The sequence below is a fragment of the Salvelinus namaycush genome, unplaced genomic scaffold (assembly GCF_016432855.1).
Source record: "Salvelinus namaycush isolate Seneca unplaced genomic scaffold, SaNama_1.0 Scaffold1585, whole genome shotgun sequence".
Classification (NCBI taxonomy): domain Eukaryota; kingdom Metazoa; phylum Chordata; class Actinopteri; order Salmoniformes; family Salmonidae; genus Salvelinus; species Salvelinus namaycush.
Window position 1 is genome coordinate 1 of NW_024058325.1, and position 18158 is coordinate 18158.

General features: G+C 43.6%; 1 protein-coding gene across 1 annotated transcript in view; it reads right to left on the reverse strand.

Annotated features, from left to right (window-relative positions):
• Positions 1–22: 22 nt before the first annotated feature.
• The window catches only part of LOC120037134, a gene marked incomplete at its 3' end in the record, with an annotated part of 36579 nt that continues 18443 nt past the window's right edge, over positions 23–18158 (reverse strand). The window contains exons 2-5 of the mRNA XM_038983307.1: positions 10024–10908; positions 776–872; positions 294–366; positions 23–127 (exon numbers count right to left, since the gene is read on the reverse strand). Of these exons, the coding sequence (XP_038839235.1) occupies positions 23–127; positions 294–366; positions 776–872; positions 10024–10908 (1160 nt within the window). The remainder of the gene's footprint in view (positions 128–293; positions 367–775; positions 873–10023; positions 10909–18158) is intronic.

Genomic DNA, 18158 nt, shown 5'->3' on the forward strand with positions numbered 1-18158 from the left:
AAGGGGGGATAAGAAGAGAAACAATAAAAGAAAGAGAAAGAGGAAGGAGGGAAGCGAGACACTTACCCACAAGGCCTTTCTTCTCTGGAACATACCCCTCAGAATCCACAGAGAGGTTCTCAAAAGACTAGAAATTAAACAAAATACACACATTTGATACTCTACCAACATATTGCACTTTTATATACTCTACTGATACGGTTCCGTAAACTAAACATTCAACTCAACACTGTTCAGCCTACATTTCAAGTATTCAGAATGCACCCTTGATGTGTGAGTCCTGATTGGCTTACCCTGCTTCTCGTGGTCTGGGGGATCCCCAACCCTGATTGGCTGTCCACATCTCCCATAAGGAAGTCAGACACTCTGAGGAGGGAGAGGACGAGTCAGCATAAATAACAACGTCAAGTGAGCAAGACTAACGAAACTAAAGATCCGAGTCTAAAGATTATAACATATCTATGCCATTAAATAACAATGTCAGGTGTCCAAGACCATAGTGTAAAGATAAGTGTAAAACATTAAAAGTTATTACACATTTACTTATACCATCAACTAACAATGCTCAGTTTGGATGAAGTAAAACGTTAATGTGGTGTTATAGTAAATATGAACCTTTTCATTAATTGTACTGTTTACAAGAAAGTAATAGTCTTTTGACTGTTAGTAGGCTTAGGCCTAAATCTTTCCCACAATCCCTGGTTAAATCCCTGGCTCTGTGACAAGAGACACTCAAAGCCAACAGTGTTGAAAGGTGAACAAACGTCGTACTCACACATTGCCAAATGTGAATGCCAAACTGTCAATGGACGTGTATATCTCGCCAAATATAGCCGTATTGTTTTCTTGGTTCACTTCCTTGAAGTTAACGCCTGTTGGAAAGTGATTAAAACCCACATGAGAACTTCAACCAGAGACCAAATCACATTCATCAACAGCCAGCAAACAGTCAACAAAAGCAGACATAGAGTTAGCCTGGTCATTAAGCTAAAACACACAACGGAGCCGTACGTCATCGACATACCAACACACACAACACAGTCATAACAAGTAGCATGGTAATCCTATTAGATCAATACAGTCATAACAAGTAGCATGGTAATCCTATTAGACCAATACAGTCATAACAAGTAGCATGGTAGTCCTATTAGATCAACACAGTCATAACAAGTAGCATGGTAATCCTATTAGATCAATACAGTCATAACAAGTAGCATGGTAGTCCTATTAGATTCCTATTAGATCAATACAGTCATAACAAGTAGCATGGTAATCCTATTAGATCAATACAGCCATAACAAGTAGCATGGTAGTCCTATTAGATCAACACAGTCATAACAAGTAGCATGGTAATCCTATTAGATCAATACAGTCATAACAAGTAGCATGGTAGTCCTATTAGATTCCTATTAGATCAATACAGTCATAACAAGTAGCATGGTAGTCCTATTAGACCAATACAGTCATAACAAGTAGCATGGTAGTCCTATTAGATCAATACAGTCATAACAAGTAGCATGGTAATCCTATTAGACCAATACAGTCATAACAAGTAGCATGGTAGTCCTATTAGATCAATACAGTCATAACAAGTAGCATGGTAGTCCTATTAGATCAATACAGTCATAACAAGTAGCATGGTAGTCCTATTAGATCAATACAGTCATAACAAGTAGCATGGTAGTCCTATTAGATTCCTATTAGATCAACACAGTCATAACAAGTAGCATGGTAGTCCTATTAGATCAATACAGTCATAACAAGTAGCATGGTAGTCCTATTAGATCAATACAGTCATAACAAGTAGCATGGTACTCCTATTAGATTCCTATTAGATCAACACAGTCATAACAAGTAGCATGGTAGTCCTATTAGACCAATACAGTCATAACAAGTAGCATGGTAGTCCTATTAGATTCCTATTAGACCAATACAGTCATAACAAGTAGCATGGTAGTCCTATTAGATTCCTATTAGATCAATACAGTCATAACAAGTAGCATGGTAGTCCTATTAGATTCCTATTAGATCAATACAGTCATAACAAGTAGCATGGTAGTCCTATTAGATTCCTATTAGATCAATACAGTCATAACAAGTAGCATGGTAGTCCTATTAGATTCCTATCAGATCAATACAGTCATAACAAGTAGCATGGTAGTCCTATTAGATCAACACAGTCATACCAAGTAGCGCGGTAGTCCTATTAGACCAATACAGTCATAACAAGTAGCATGGTAGTCCTATCAGATCAATACAGGCATAACAAGTAGCATGGTAGTCCTATTAGATTCCTATTAGATCAATACAGTCATAACAAGTAGCATGGTAGTCCTATTAGATTCCTATTAGATCAATACAGTCATAACAAGTAGCATGGTAGTCCTATCAGATCAATACAGTCATAACAAGTAGCATGGTAGTCCTATTAGATTAATACAGTCATAACAAGTAGCATGGTAGTCCTATTAGATCAACACAGTCATAACAAGTAGCATGGTAGTCCTATTAGATCAATACAGTCATAACAAGTAGCATGGTAGTCCTATTAGATTCCTATCAGATCAATACAGTCATAACAAGTAGCATGGTAGTCCTATTAGATCAATACAGTCATAACAAGTAGCATGGTAGTCCTATTAGATTCCTATTAGACCAACACAGTCATAACAAGTAGCATGGTAGTCCTATTAGACCAACACAGTCATAACAAGTAGCATGGTAATCCTATTAGACCAATACAGTCATAACAAGTAGCATGGTAGTCCTATTAGATCAATACAGTCATAACAAGTAGCATGGTAGTCCTATCAGATCAATACAGTCATAACAAGTAGAATGGTAGTCCTATTAGATCAATACAGTCATAACAAGTAGCATGGTAGTCCTATTAGATCAACACAGTCATAACAAGTAGCATGGTAGTCCTATTAGATCAATACAGTCATAACAAGTAGCACGGTAGTCCTATTAGATCAATACAGTCATAACAAGTAGCATGGTAGTCCTATTAGATTCCTATTAGATCAATACAGTCATAACAAGTAGCATGGTAGTCCTATTAGATTCCTATTAGATCAATACAGTCATAACAAGTAGCACGGTAGTCCTATTAGATTCCTATTAGATCAATACAGTCATAACAAGTAGCATGGTAGTCCTATTAGATCAATACAGCCATAACAAGTAGCATGGTAGTCCTATTAGATTCCTATCAGATCAATACAGTCATAACAAGTAGCATGGTAATCCTATTAGATCAATACAGTCATAACAAGTAGCATGGTAGTCCTATTAGATTCCTATCAGATCAATACAGTCATAACAAGTAGCATGGTAATCCTATTAGATCAATACAGTCATAACAAGTAGCATGGTAGTCCTATTAGATTCCTATTAGATCAATACAGTCATAACAAGTAGCATGGTAGTCCTATTAGATTCTTATTAGACCAATACAGTCATAACAAGTAGCATGGTAGTCCTATTAGATTCCTATTAGATCAATACAGTCATAACAAGTAGCACGGTAGTCCTATTAGATTCCTATTAGATCAGCACATTAGAATGACTTCATTCACTGGGCTGATGGAATTAAATGAACAGCCATTAATTCACTGGGGTCTAGGTTTAGCATTTCAAAATAGACTACATTTCATAACTTCCTATCTTTCTGTTGGTTGAGCAGACCGTGATGAAACTGTGATGGCACCAGAAAGCTGGTTATCAGTGTGATGGTACCATTCAGGGATGGTCCCTTTCAACAATAAACTGGGTAGAATTGTTAAAACCCACTGATATAGACATACAGTACATAGAGACTAACAGGAACACAGTCAAGGATGTTAAAACCCACTGATATAGACATACAGTACATAGAGACTAACAGGAACACAGTCAAGGGTGTTAAAACACACTGATATAGACATACAGTACATAGAGACTAACAGGAACACAGTCAAGGGTGTTAAAACACAGAGATATAGACATACAGTACATAGAGACTAACAGGAACACAGTCAAGGGTGTTAAAACACACTGATATAGACATACAGTACATAGAGACTAACAGGAACACAGTCAAGGATGTTAAAACCCACTGATATAGACATACAGTACATAGAGACTAACAGGAACACAGTCAAGGATGTTAAAACACAGAGATATAGACATACAGTACATAGAGACTAACAGGAACACAGTCAAGGGTGTTAAAACACAGAGATACAGACATACAGTACATAGAGACTAACAGGAACACAGTCAAGGGTGTTAAAACACACAGATATAGACATACAGTACATAGAGACTAACAGGAACACAGTCAAGGATGTTAAAACCCACTGATATAGACATACAGTACATAGAGACTAACAGGAACACAGTCAAGGGTGTTAAAACACACTGATATAGACATACAGTACATAGAGACTAACAGGAACACAGTCAAGGATGTTAAAACACAGAGATATAGACATACAGTACATAGAGACTAACGGAAACACAGTCAAGGATGTTAAAACACAGAGATATAGACATACAGTACATAGAGACTAACGGAAACACAGTCAAGGATGTTAAAACACAGAGATATAGACATACAGTACATAGAGACTAACAGGAACACAGTCAAGGATGTTAAAACACAGAGATATAGACATACAGTACATAGAGACTAACAGGAACACAGTCAAGGATGTTAAAACACAGAGATATAGACATACAGTACATAGAGACTAACGGAAACACAGTCAAGGTTGTCCATTTGGGACCATCTTTCTGTGAGTCCCAAATAAAAATGTCTTGAAAATCTTTTTTGAAGAGTAGAAGAGAACGGTGCAAAAACAAACCATCTATCCAATCTATTATCTTGTGGTAATTTAGGTGTCCAATGTGTCAATCAATCCTCTTCAACACAAGTCACATACTCCCTGAGCCTGTCAACATTACAGCCACATGTCTGTTCCTGTTAGCATGCCGAAATGATGTTGTCTAAACGCTTTTTGGACAACGAAAGTGTCGACAAAATCTTCGAGAAGACGTCGGCGCACGTTAGCTTTCTCTCACAGGAAACAGTTCAGTTCAGTAAGCGAGAGGACATTTGCAGAAAGCAGCCCGAGAGAGAGAGAGAGAGAGAGAGAGAGAGAGAGAGAGAGAGAGGGAGAGTGAGAGAGAGAAAGACAGAAATCCAACTTCACTTCCTGTCTCCCCGCCATAGGAAACGACTCAGGCAGCTTAAAAACTCGTCGACGACACCGAGAAAATCTTCAAACGACCATCGTAAAACTTACCCCGTCTGTTTCTTTCTAGTCACCTGTCCCGCCTGCTCAGTCAATCAATCTGAGCTAACACTCTGATACCTCCTGGTTCTATCGTGGTCAGCCCATGAAGTCTGAACCACAGTGTTATTGACTTAGTTTCCTCTCCCCTCCCAGTACAGCAGATCTTCTTCTTCTTCTTCTCTTCAAAACCCTTTCTTAACACTTCCACTTTTTTCCTGATAATGCAGGAGGGATGACTAACCAACACAACACAACACAAAACTAAAAGTCAAATCAATCTCTGTTGATGTTTGTAGTTGTTCATGTTCAGTCCCTCTACAAATACAGTCTTGTCTACTGGTACCCTTCGGAAGGGGGTTGGAGAGGAGGAAGCAACCCACAGCCCACGTTAACCCACGTTCCAGGCCAGGGCAGCACCTCAGGAGACCAATGGGGTGGAAGAGAAGTATATAGAGGTGCCTCTTGGCCCTGCCCCTGAATGCTGCTGTGCTGTAGAGGCCCCTGTAGAGGCCCGGAGCGTCTTCCTCAGGACATCCTGCAGTTCTACAACAATGATCCAACCGCTGGTTGCCACCAATCACAACCCGACAAATATGGGAACTGCATTATTGAAGCCCGAGCCAGGAGGTATTGTTACACTCCTTTCTCTCACTGCATGAGAACACTCAGTGACCTCAATGAGCCGGTGCAGTGTGTTTCTTAGTGAGGGAAAGTGTTTAACGACTGGTCATTCTGTCTTTGGTAGGTACCACTTATTTTTATTGTTAGATGTGCACTATCAACCATTTTTGGGCTCATTTGCATATGATAACAGGGGATCCAATAACGGCAGAATAGGCTCAGGAAAGGGTCGCAAAGAGAGAGAGAGAGCAGAGAGAGCAGAGAGAGAGAGCAGAGAGAGAGAGCAGAAAGAGAAGAGAGAGAGAGCAGAGAGAGCAGAGAGAGAGAAGAGAGAATCAGAATGTCTGGGGACCCATTTTTTTCCATCAGAATGTCTGGGGACCCCATTTCTTCCTTCAGAATGTCTAGGGACCCCATTTTTCCGTCAGAATGTCTGGGGACCCCATTTTTCCGTCAGAATGTCTGGGGACCCCATTTTTCCGTCAGAATGTCTGGGGACCCCATTTTTCCGTCAGAATGTCTGGGGACCCCATTTTTTCCGTCAGAATGTCTAGGGACCCCATTTTTTCCGTCAGAATGTCTAGGGACCCCATTTTTTCCGTCAGAATGTCTAGGGACCCCATTTTTTCCGTCAGAATGTCTAGGGACCCCATTTTTTCCGTCAGAATGTCTAGGGACCCCATTTTTTCCGTCAGAATGTCTAGGGACCCCATTTTTTCCCCAATAATTTCTTGCGACCCCAAATCTAATGACCTTAAAATCGGTACATTTAGATTTTTACATCAACAAATAATCTTCAATTCATTACATTTTCATCAAAATTAAAAGAAACCAAAACACATTTACTCAACAACAAAAAAATAATTTAAATGATCTTTCTCAAAAACGTTTATATATTGTCCCATACAATAATCTGTAATCTTATTTTTTGGTTCCATTTTATAAAATGTTTGTATCTTTTTTGGGGTGACCCCACTGCAGTTACCGGGTCACGACCCTGACTTTGAACACCTCTGCACTAGCGTGACATTCACTACTTGAGGGTCTAGTGAAGGAACTGAAGAACTAAAGGAAAACACCTGACAGGATGCCTTGTTTCCATGGTGATGACGATTCCTTCTTCTTGGTTCCCTTTCTGCATTCTGAGCATATTTTGAAGCACCTCTCAGTGTCAACATGAGGGAGATGCATTCTGGGTCAGAATGATGCTCAGATCAGAGATAGGCAGCTATCTGTCTGTGAGTCAGTGAGTCAGTGAGTCAGTGTGTGTGTGTGTGTGTGTGTGTGTGTGTGTGTGTGTGTGTGTGTGTGTGTGTGTGTGTGTGCGTGTGCGTGCGTTTGAGTCACCCATAAAGGCACTAAGAATGGAGCTGCATGGGTACACGTTTGGCCGTCACACACATTTCGAGAAGGCCACGCCAACCGCCGCATGAAGCTGGAATGCAAATCCTGGAATAGCTAGAACAGGATTCCCTAAATAGTGCACAACTTTTGACCAAGGCCCATAGGACTATGTAGAGAAGAAGGTGCCATTTGGGACGCAGTTCTACACTGTTCTGGAACATTCTTGTGCTGAAGCCAAATGAAGATTTCTCCCCCTCAGAGGAAAGATCACATTTCGAGCAGATAAAAAAAAAATAGCAGAGTTGAGATTCCTCTGGTTTGTATCATTTAGGTGGACTGAAGAAGAAGAAAACTACTTTATTGTCCATTGTCTTGGAGTGTACAGAAATTCTCTGGTTTCAGGACAAGAGACTAGAAAGTAGAAACCGTGGGTTCCTTTGTCAGCGTGGCACCGTACAGACAACGATCAGTTCTGTGTCACATCAGAACACACTTTCAGAAGAAATATTAGGCTAGGTGCGACTGTCACGGCCGTCGTCGAAAGGAGACCAAAGTGCAGCGTGGTCGGCGTACATTTCCTTTTATTATAAAATGTCGCCAACAAAAACAAGAAACAAAATAAACGACTGTGAAGCTTCCGAGGGCTATAGTGCCACTAACAAAGATAACTTCCCACATTGAAAGGAGGGAAAAAAGGGCTGCCTAAGTATGATTCCCAATCAGAGACAACGATAGACAGCTGTCCCTGATTGAGAACCATACCAAAACATAGAAATAAAGAAACATAGAAAACAAAACATAGAATGCCCACCCCACATCACACCCTGACCAAACCAAATAGAGACATAAAACGGCTCTCTTAGGTCAGGGCGTGACAGCGTCACAACGCAGTCAAAAGGACATCTTCCTAGATCGATTTTTCCCAATGAACAGTTGAAGGAAACCGAGTGGTAGGATCTTTTCAAAAGAGCCAATCTAGATGTGTGAATGAAACTGTTGTGTAATTATTTATTTTTTTATGTTTAAATAAATCAAATAAGGTAAATTACACTGATTGCTTGCTGAGCATGATATGTAGGCTTAAATATCTTCAACAATCAAAAGTACTGTTGGGAGAAAGTCACATCTCAGAAGAGCCAATCAGAAGTGTGGATATCTCGGAAAAGCCAATCAGAAGTGTGCATGAGATGGCCTGTATGTACAGCCCAGGCTACCGGAGTCAGCATGGGACTGAATCTGAACAACTACTCTTCTGACTCTCAATTTCTCCTACTTTTCCTAAATCAATAAAATAAAGTACGTATAAACTCAGCCAAAAAAAGGAACGTCCTCTCACTGTCAACTGCGTTTATTTTCAGCAAACTTAACATGTGTAAATATTTGTATGAACATAAGATTCAACAACTGAGACATAAACTGAACAAGTTCCACAGACATGTGACAAACAGAAATGGAATAATGTGTCCCTGAACAAAGGGGGGTCAAAATCAAAAGTAACAGTCAGTATCTGGTGTGGCCACCAGCTGCATTTAGTACTGCAGTGCATCTCCTCCTCATGGACTGCACCAGATTTGCTAGTTCTTGCTGTGAGATGTTACCCCACTCTTCCACCAAGGCACCTGCAAGTTCCCGGACATTTCTGGGGGGAATGGCCCTAGCCCTCACCCTCCGATCTAACAGGTCCCAGATGTGCTCAATGGGATTAAGATCCGGGCTCTTCTTGCAGGAAATCACGCACAGAACGAGCAGTATGGCTGGTGGCATTGTCATGCTGGAGGGTGATGTCAGGATGAGCCTGCAGGAAGGGTACCACATGAGGGAGGAGGAAGTCTTCCCTGTAACGCACAGCTTTGAGATTGCAGGCAATGACAACAAGCTCATTCCGATGATGCTGTGACACAACGCCCCAGACCATGACGGACCCTCTACCTCCAAATCGATCCCGCTCCAGAGTACAGGCCAATCTGACCATCACCCCTGGTGAGACAAAACCGGGACTCGTAAGTGATGAGCACTTTTTGCCAGTCCTGTCTGGTCCAGCGACGGTGGGTTTGTGCCCATAGGCGACATTGTTGCCGGTGATGTCTGGTGAGGACCTGCCTTACAACAGGCCTACAAGCCCTCAGTCCAGCCTCTCTCAGCCTATTGCGGACAGTCTGAGCACTGATGGAGGGATTGTGCATTCCTGGTGTAACTCGGGCAGTTGTTGTTGCCATTCTGTACCTGTGTGATGTCGGCAGGTATGATGTCCGGATGTACCGATCCTGTGCAGGTGTTGTTACACGTGGTCTGCCACTGCGAGGACGATCAGCTGTCCGTCCTGTCTCCCTGTAGCGCTGTCTTAGGCGTCTCACAATACGGACATTGCAATTTATTGCCCTGGCCACATCTGCAGTCCTCATGCCTCCTTGCAGCATGCCTAAGGCACGTTCACGCAGATGAGCAGGGACCCTAGGCATCTTTCTTTTGGTGTTTTTCAGAGTCAGTAGAAAGGCCTCTTTAGTGTCCTAAGTTTTCATAACTGTGACCTTAATTGCCTACCGTCTGTAAGCTGTTAGTGTCTTAACGATCGTTCCACAGGTGCATGTTCATTAAGTGTTTATGGTTCATTGAACAAGCATGGGAAACAGTGTTTAAACCCTTTACAATGAAGATCTGTGCAGTTATTTGGATTTTTACAAATTATCTTTGAAAGACAGGGTCCTGAAAAAGGTCCGTTTCTTTTTTTGTTGAGTATATATTTAAAGAAAAGATGTGCGGATGAAAGGATACTAACCTTTGACCTTAGCGATGACGGTGCCGGCAGCCCTGAGGATGTCTACAGAGTTGAGGGTCTGGTGTTTGCCGATGACAGACTTGAGAACACGGAGCAGCTCCCTCAACCGCTCCTGTACTCGCTGAGGGAGTCCCTCGTGGCTTTCTGGAAGAGAGGAGACCAACCGCTCCTGTACCTGCTGAGGGAGTCCCTCGTGGCTTTCTGGAAGAGAGGAGACCAACCGCTCCTGTACTCGCTGAGGGAGTCCCTCGTGGCTTTCTGGAAGAGAGGAGACCAACCGCTCCTGTACCTGCTGAGGGAGTCCCTCGTGGCTTTCTGGAAGAGAGGAGACCAACCGCTCCTGTACCTGCTGAGGGAGTCCCTCGTGGCTTTCTGGAAGAGAGGAGACCAACCGCTCCTGTACCTGCTGAGGGAGTCCCTCGTGGCTTTCTGGAAGAGAGGAGACCAACCTCTCCTGTACTCGCTGAGGGAGTCCCTCGTGGCTTTCTGGAAGAGAGGAGACCAACCGCTCCTGTACCTGCTGAGGGAGTCCCTCGTGGCTTTCTGGAAGAGAGGAGACCAACCGCTCCTGTACTCGCTGAGGGAGTCCCTCGTGGCTTTCTGGAAGAGAGGAGACCAACCGCTCCTGTACTCGCTGAGGGAGTCCCTCGTGGCTTTCTGGAAGAGAGGAGACCAACCGCTCCTGTACTCGCTGAGGGAGTCCCTCGTGGCTTTCTGGAAGAGAGGAGACCAACCGCTCCTGTACCTGCTGAGGGAGTCCCTCGTGGCTTTCTGGAAGAGAGGAGACCAACCGCTCCTGTACCTGCTGAGGGAGTCCCTCGTGGCTTTCTGGAAGAGAGGAGACCAACCGCTCCTGTACCTGCTGAGGGAGTCCCTCGTGGCTTTCTGGAAGAGAGGACAAAGAGAGAAACAGATCTGTCAAGTAACATTTTTATTTAAAAACAGAATATAATACCAATTTACATAGTCGTCATAGCCGTCCTGGCTTTCAAGAAAAGATGTGAAAGAATAACAGATCTGTCAAGTAAGTATATTAACATAGGAAAGAAATCTGAAACAATAATGATTGCACCACAGTCACCAAGTGCAAACTCCTAAATATGTCAGGTGCATCGTGGTTCCCCACTGAGAAGCCGACAGGACAGGTGACCACCATCAGCCTGTTTGGTCTAACTGTTTTGTAGTGAATTATAGTACGACTAGAAAAAATATGTTCGTTTTGATTTATTTTTTTAAAGTTTGGAATTTCAACAACTATAGATTCTAGACTACATAATCAGCCATATCTGTGAGGGATCAGAACGACGACCTGTTACATTGTGACCCGTAGGTCACCCATTGGCTGAGAGAATTCTGTTTTTTTGTGTTTTACTTGACCAAAACCCACATTAGGGACAGCAATATTGTCATTCGATGTAGATATCTGTCTCTCTGTCTCCGGACTGGGGTTGTGTAAGACAGGAAACTAAAGTAGTTGTGGTTGAAAGACGCTGTTTGTAATGAAACTGCCCTATTCCAACTAGTTTTTGTTTTAAACGGTAACACAATATCTCACTGTACAGAGCAACAAGTGATGATTAGGTTAAGTAATTGGCCTCAACTAACCAATCAGGTGATAGGCTAGTACTAATACAGAGGATCTCCCCTGTGTTATCTTTCACTACGAACCCTCTTGACGGATCTCCCCTGTGTTATCCTTTCACTACAAACCGTCTTGACGGATCTCCCATGTGTTATCCTTTCACTACAAACCGTCTTGACAGATCTCCCCTGAGTTATCCTTTCACTACAAACCGTCTTGACGGATCTCCCCTGAGTTATCCTTTCACTATGAACCATCTAGACGGATCCCCCGAGTTATCCTTTCACTACGAACAGTTTGACAGATCTCCCCTGAGTTATCCTTCACTATGAACAGTTTGACAGATCTCCCCTGAGTTATCCTTCACTATGAACAGTTTGACAGATCTCCCCTGAGTTATCCTTTCACTACAAACCGTCTTGACGGATCTCCCGAGTTATCCTTTCACTATGAACCGTCTTGACAGATCTCCCCTGTGTTATCCTTTCACTATGAACAGTTTGACAGATCTCCCCTGAGTTATCCTTTCACTACAAACCGTCTTGACAGATCTCCCCTGAGTTATCCTTTCACTATGAACAGTTTGACGGATCTCCCCTGAGTTATCCTTTCACTACAAACCGTCTTGACAGATCTCCCCTGTGTTATCCTTTCACTATGAACAGTTTGACGGATCTCCCATGTGTTATCCTTTCACTACGAACAGTTTGACAGATCTCCCCTGAGTTATCCTTTCACTACAAACCGTCTTGACAGATCTCCCCTGAGTTATCCTTTCACTATGAACAGTTTGACGGATCTCCCCTGAGTTATCCTTTCACTACAAACCGTCTTGACAGATCTCCCCTGTGTTATCCTTTCACTATGAACAGTTTGACGGATCTCCCCTGTGTTATCCTTCACTATGAACAGTTTGACAGATCTCCCCTGAGTTATCCTTTCACTACAAACCGTCTTGACAGATCTCCCCTGAGTTATCCTTTCACTATGAACAGTTTGACGGATCTCCCATGTGTTATCCTTTCACTACGAAGTTTGACAGATCTCCCCTGAGTTATCCTTTCACTATGAACAGTTTGACGGATCTCCCATGTGTTATCCTTTCACTACGAAGTTTGACAGATCTCCCCTGTGTTATCATTTCACTATGAACAGTTTGACAGATCTCCCCTGAGTTATCCTTTCACTACAAACCGTCTTGACGGATCTCCCCTGTGTTATCCTTTCACTACAAACCATCTTGACGGATCTCCCCTGAGTTATCCTTTTACTACGAACCCTCTTGACAGATCTCCCCTGTGTTATCCTTTCACTACAAACCGTCTTGACGGATCTCCCCTGAGTTATCCTTTCACTACGAACCATCTAGACGGATCCCCTGTGTTATCCTTTCACTACAAACCGTCTTGACGGATCTCCCATGTGTTATCCTTTCACTACAAACCGTCTTGACAGATCTCCCCTGAGTTATCCTTTCACTATGAACAGTTTGACAGATCTCCCATGTGTTATCCTTTCACTATGAACAGTTTGACAGATCTCCCATGTGTTATCCTTTCACTACAAACCGTCTTGACAGATCTCCCCTGAGTTATCCTTCACTATGAACAGTTTGACAGATCTCCCCTGAGTTATCCTTTCACTACAAACCGTCTTGACAGATCTCCCCTGTGTTATCCTTTCACTATGAACAGTTTGACGGATCTCCCCTGTGTTATCCTTCACTATGAACAGTTTGACAGATCTCCCCTGTGTTATCATTTCACTATGAACAGTTTGACAGATCTCCCCTGAGTTATCCTTTCACTACAAACCGTCTTGACGGATCTCCCCTGTGTTATCCTTTCACTATGAACAGTTTGACGGATCTCCCATGTGTTATCCTTTCACTACGAAGTTTGACAGATCTCCCCTGAGTTATCCTTTCACTACAAACCGTCTTGACAGATCTCCCCTGTGTTATCCTTTCACTAAGAAGTTTGACGGATCTCCCCTGTGTTATCCTTTCACTACAAACCGTCTTGACGGATCTCCCATGTGTTATCCTTTCACTACAAACCGTCTTGACGGATCTCCCCTGAGTTATCCTTTCACTACAAACCGTCTTGACGGATCTCCCCTGTGTTATCCTTTCACTACAAACCATCTTGACGGATCTCCCGTGAATTATCCTTTCACTACAAACCGTCTTGACGGATCTCCCCTGAATTATCCTTTCACTACAAATCGTCTTGACAGATCTCCCCTGTGTTATCCTTTCACTATGAACAGTTTGACAGATCTCCCCTGAGTTATCCTTCACTATGAACAGTTTGACAGATCTCCCATGTGTTATCCTTTCACTACAAACCGTCTTGACGGATCTCCCCTGAGTTATCCTTTCACTATGAACAGTTTGACAGATCTCCCCTGAGTTATCCTTCACTATGAACAGTTTGACAGATCTCCCATGTGTTATCCTTTCACTACAAACCGTCTTGACAGATCTCCCCTGTGTTATCCTTTCACTATGAACAGTTTGACAGATCTCCCCTGAGTTATCCTTCACTATGAACAGTTTGACAGATCTCCCCTGTGTTATCCTTTCACTACAAACCGTCTTGACAGATCTCCCCTGTGTTATCCTTTCACTATGAACAGTTTGACAGATCTCCCCTGAGTTATCCTTCACTATGAACAGTTTGACAGATCTCCCATGTGTTATCCTTTCACTACAAACCGTCTTGACAGATCTCCCCTGTGTTATCCTTTCACTATGAACAGTTTGACAGATCTCCCCTGAGTTATCCTTCACTATGAACAGTTTGACAGATCTCCCCTGAGTTATCCTTCACTATGAACAGTTTGACAGATCTCCCCTGAGTTATCCTTCACTATGAACAGTTTGACAGATCTCCCATGTGTTATCCTTTCACTACAAACCGTCTTGACAGATCTCCCCTGTGTTATCCTTCACTATGAACAGTTTGACAGATCTCCCATGTGTTATCCTTTCACTACAAACCGTCTTGACAGATCTCCCCTGTGTTATCCTTTCACTATGAACAGTTTGACAGATCTCCCCTGTGTTATCCTTCACTATGAACAGTTTGACAGATCTCCCATGTGTTATCCTTTCACTACGAACAGTTTGACGGATCTCCCCTGAATTCTAACAGGGTTGTTGACAGACACACAGTGGGCAGAAACAGCTGAAACGGGAGGGGATGTTTTCTTGTCTCTGTGTGCAGTAATCAGTAGTGGGGTCTAGGGCTGTGTTCCAAAAGGGACCCTATTACCTATAGGGATCTCATCAAAAGTAGTGCACTATGTAGGGAATAGGGTGCCATTTGGGACGCGGGCCTATGGCTTGGCAAGATGCGTAATCAGTAGTAGCCTAGTTCTATAGTAATCTGTTGTGGGTCTAGGGCTTTGTCACCAGACAGTAGGTGAGTTCATGTCTCATCACCTAGGACTGACTGACGATATGAAACATCAGAGTGGTCTGTTTTTCTACCGAGCCCTCTGCAGACACACTGCACTAGGAGGATGAGGAGAAGAGGCGGAATGTATTGGAAAGGCAAGGGAATTACAGAGGGAGTGAAAACTGGGAGAGCCGGTGTGGGGGTGGTCCTCTCTCCCCTCTCTCCCCTCTCTCTCACACACACACATACAGTCACACACACACACACACACGCATGGTGTCCACCCATATACAGAGGAAATGTTCAGTATTTTCAGAAAATATTTTGGGTGGAAGTGGTTGAGGTGAACTAACAGTTCATTACAGACATCGTGACACACCTTAGTATTAGTAATACAGCATGCAGAAATGGGTGGGCTTCTAAACATAGTGCTGCTAGTTTATAGTGAAGCTTCCAGCACAGAAACATGCTGAATCTCCAGGCTAGCACTCCGCACGAGAAGAGTACAGCTGTGAGACGAAGAGAAACAAGTCTTCAGAGAAACATCCTCCAGGCAAACAAAATTAGCTCTAATCAACCCTCCTCCTCCTTCTATTCTTCCTCCTCATCCTCCCCCCCTTCCTCCTCCTCCTCTTCCTCCCTCAGCTCTACTATTCAATTTAAAGGACGTAAAGGACGTAAGGGAGATAATTGGCTAGGCTAAACTTTTAAACATAATAAACTGGCTGACCCTTCACTCACCCACCCTCCTTGGCTGGACTAGTCACTACAACTCCCTGGACTAGTCACTATAACTCCCTGGACTAGTCACTACAACTCCCTGGACTAGTCACTACAACTCCCTGGACTAGTCACTACAACTCCCTGGACTAGTCACTATAACTCCCTGGACTAGTCACTATAACTCCCTGGACTAGTCACTATAACTCCCTGGACTAGTCACTATAACTCCCTGGACTAGTCACTACAACTCCCTGGACTAGTCACTATAACTCCCTGGACTAGTCACTACAACTCCCTGGACTAGTCACTATAACTCCCTGGACTAGTCACTATAACTCCCTGGACTAGTCACTACAACTCCCTGGACTAGTCACTATAACTCCCTGGGCTGGTCTCTACACCATATTGTTTAGAGGAAGACCCCCTGCTGACACAACCGAGGGCCCCTTGTCTTTCGGTTCTGTGTGTGTGTGTGTGTGTCCTTTCTCGTGTCGAGTGAGATATCTGACCCCCTAAACCAGCCATGCTTTCCGCTCAGTCTGTCCAATGTTTGTTTACCCCCAGATCAGGCCCTTGGTGATACCTCCCCCCCAACGCTGCCTGCTAGTCTAAACCCTGACCAGAGTTCAGGTCCATTCCAGTTACATTCCTGTACACTTGGACATGGAAATCCTCCGTCCATAGGAATGCAATTCGAGATTTTTTTGGTTTGTTTTACCCCCAGATTAGGCCATGCCTCTCAACTTGATCCTCTGCTCAACGAACCGACACACACACACACACACACACACACACACACACACACACACACACACACACACACACACACACACACACACACACACACACACACACACACACACACACACACACACACACACACACTTCCTCTTCCAAGGGAGTAGTCTCGATGTTAACCAGAGTTGAGGTTTACTCATGTCTCTATAGGAATGCAATTCAATCCCTGAATTGGCTGGACTATTATTGCTTTGAGAGGAAAAAAACCTCTTCTCTTTCTGAGGGGGAAAAAATGATCGACTTTACAATGTTATAATGAACTCATAATTAGAGTATAAATGACCTTATGCATTTCACATCTGTCATTTAACAAAAAGGGGTGTTAAAGTTCCTTGTAAAAGACCCCATGAACCAACATCATCTGAAGTTCATAGGTGCCTCTCCCATTAGGTGTAAAATTAAAGACTATATTTTTTTTAAATATTAAATTACATATACATTTTACCTAAAATTAGAAATAAGCAAAGGCTGTATAGCTTGGGAATAATACTCTTTGGTAGTTGTAAACCTTCCAGGTGATTCCGCAGATCCGTCCAAAATCAGGTTGTAGGTTTTGAGTTTTGATTTAGAGTGAAGGTTATGTTGTAGAGGGTAGTATCCTGTATATGTCCTGGTGACATAGTGAATGTTATGTTGTAGAGGGTAGCATCCTGTATATGTTCCTGACAAAAAAGCCACGTTTATCTAACTCTTAATCTATATTTTTTAAAGAACATGCTGAAAAATGCAGGAGCTCATCTGATCATGACCTCTCTCTGAGTCTCCCTGTTTCTCTCTCTGTCTCTCCCTCTCTCTCTTTCACATCTCTCTCTCTCCCTGTTTCTCTCTCTCTCCCTGTTTCTCTCTCTCTCTCCCTGTCTGCCTGTCTGTCTCTCACGCTCCATCTCTCTCTCTCAATTGTGTTGTTTTTCTATTTTAAAAAAGTGTAATCTTGAGCATGAAAACCTGAAAATAAATGGGAAAAACAGAAACCTGGAAAAACAAAACAGAGACACCGGGAATTTGAAGAAAAAAATGTGACAGATTTTATAGGGCCCTAATTACCACGGAATTACACATCTCAGATCCAGCATTGAAGAAAAAAAACATACTGTAGTCTAAATCTTCTTCCATATGCCTGTGGTCTTGTTGAGCCCTTTGTGTGTGTGATAAAGCCTGTGTCAATCTGAAGCCAGTGATACTGCGGCAGGCCAGGCCAGGGCAGGGCAGGCCAGGGCAGGCCAGGCCAGGGAAGGGCAGGCCAGGGCAGGGAAGGGCAGGCCAGGGAAGGGCAGGGCAGGCCAGGGAAGGGAAGGGAAGGGCAGGGCAGGGCAGGCCAGGGAAGGGAAGGGAAGGCCAGGGAAGGGAAGGGCAGGGAAGGGAAGGGCAGGGAAGGGAAGGGCAGGCCAGGGAAGGGCAGGGCAGGGAAGGGCAGGGCAGGGCAGGCCAGGGCAGGGAAGGGAAGGGCAGGGAAGGGCAGGCCAGGGAAGGGAAGGGCAGGGCAGGCCAGGGAAGGGAAGGGCAGGCCAGGGAAGGGCAGGGCAGGCCAGGGAAGGGAAGGGCAGGGAAGGGCAGGCCAGGGAAGGGAAGGGCAGGCCAGGGAAGGGAAGGGCAGGGCAGGCCAGGGAAGGGAAGGGCAGGCCAGGGAA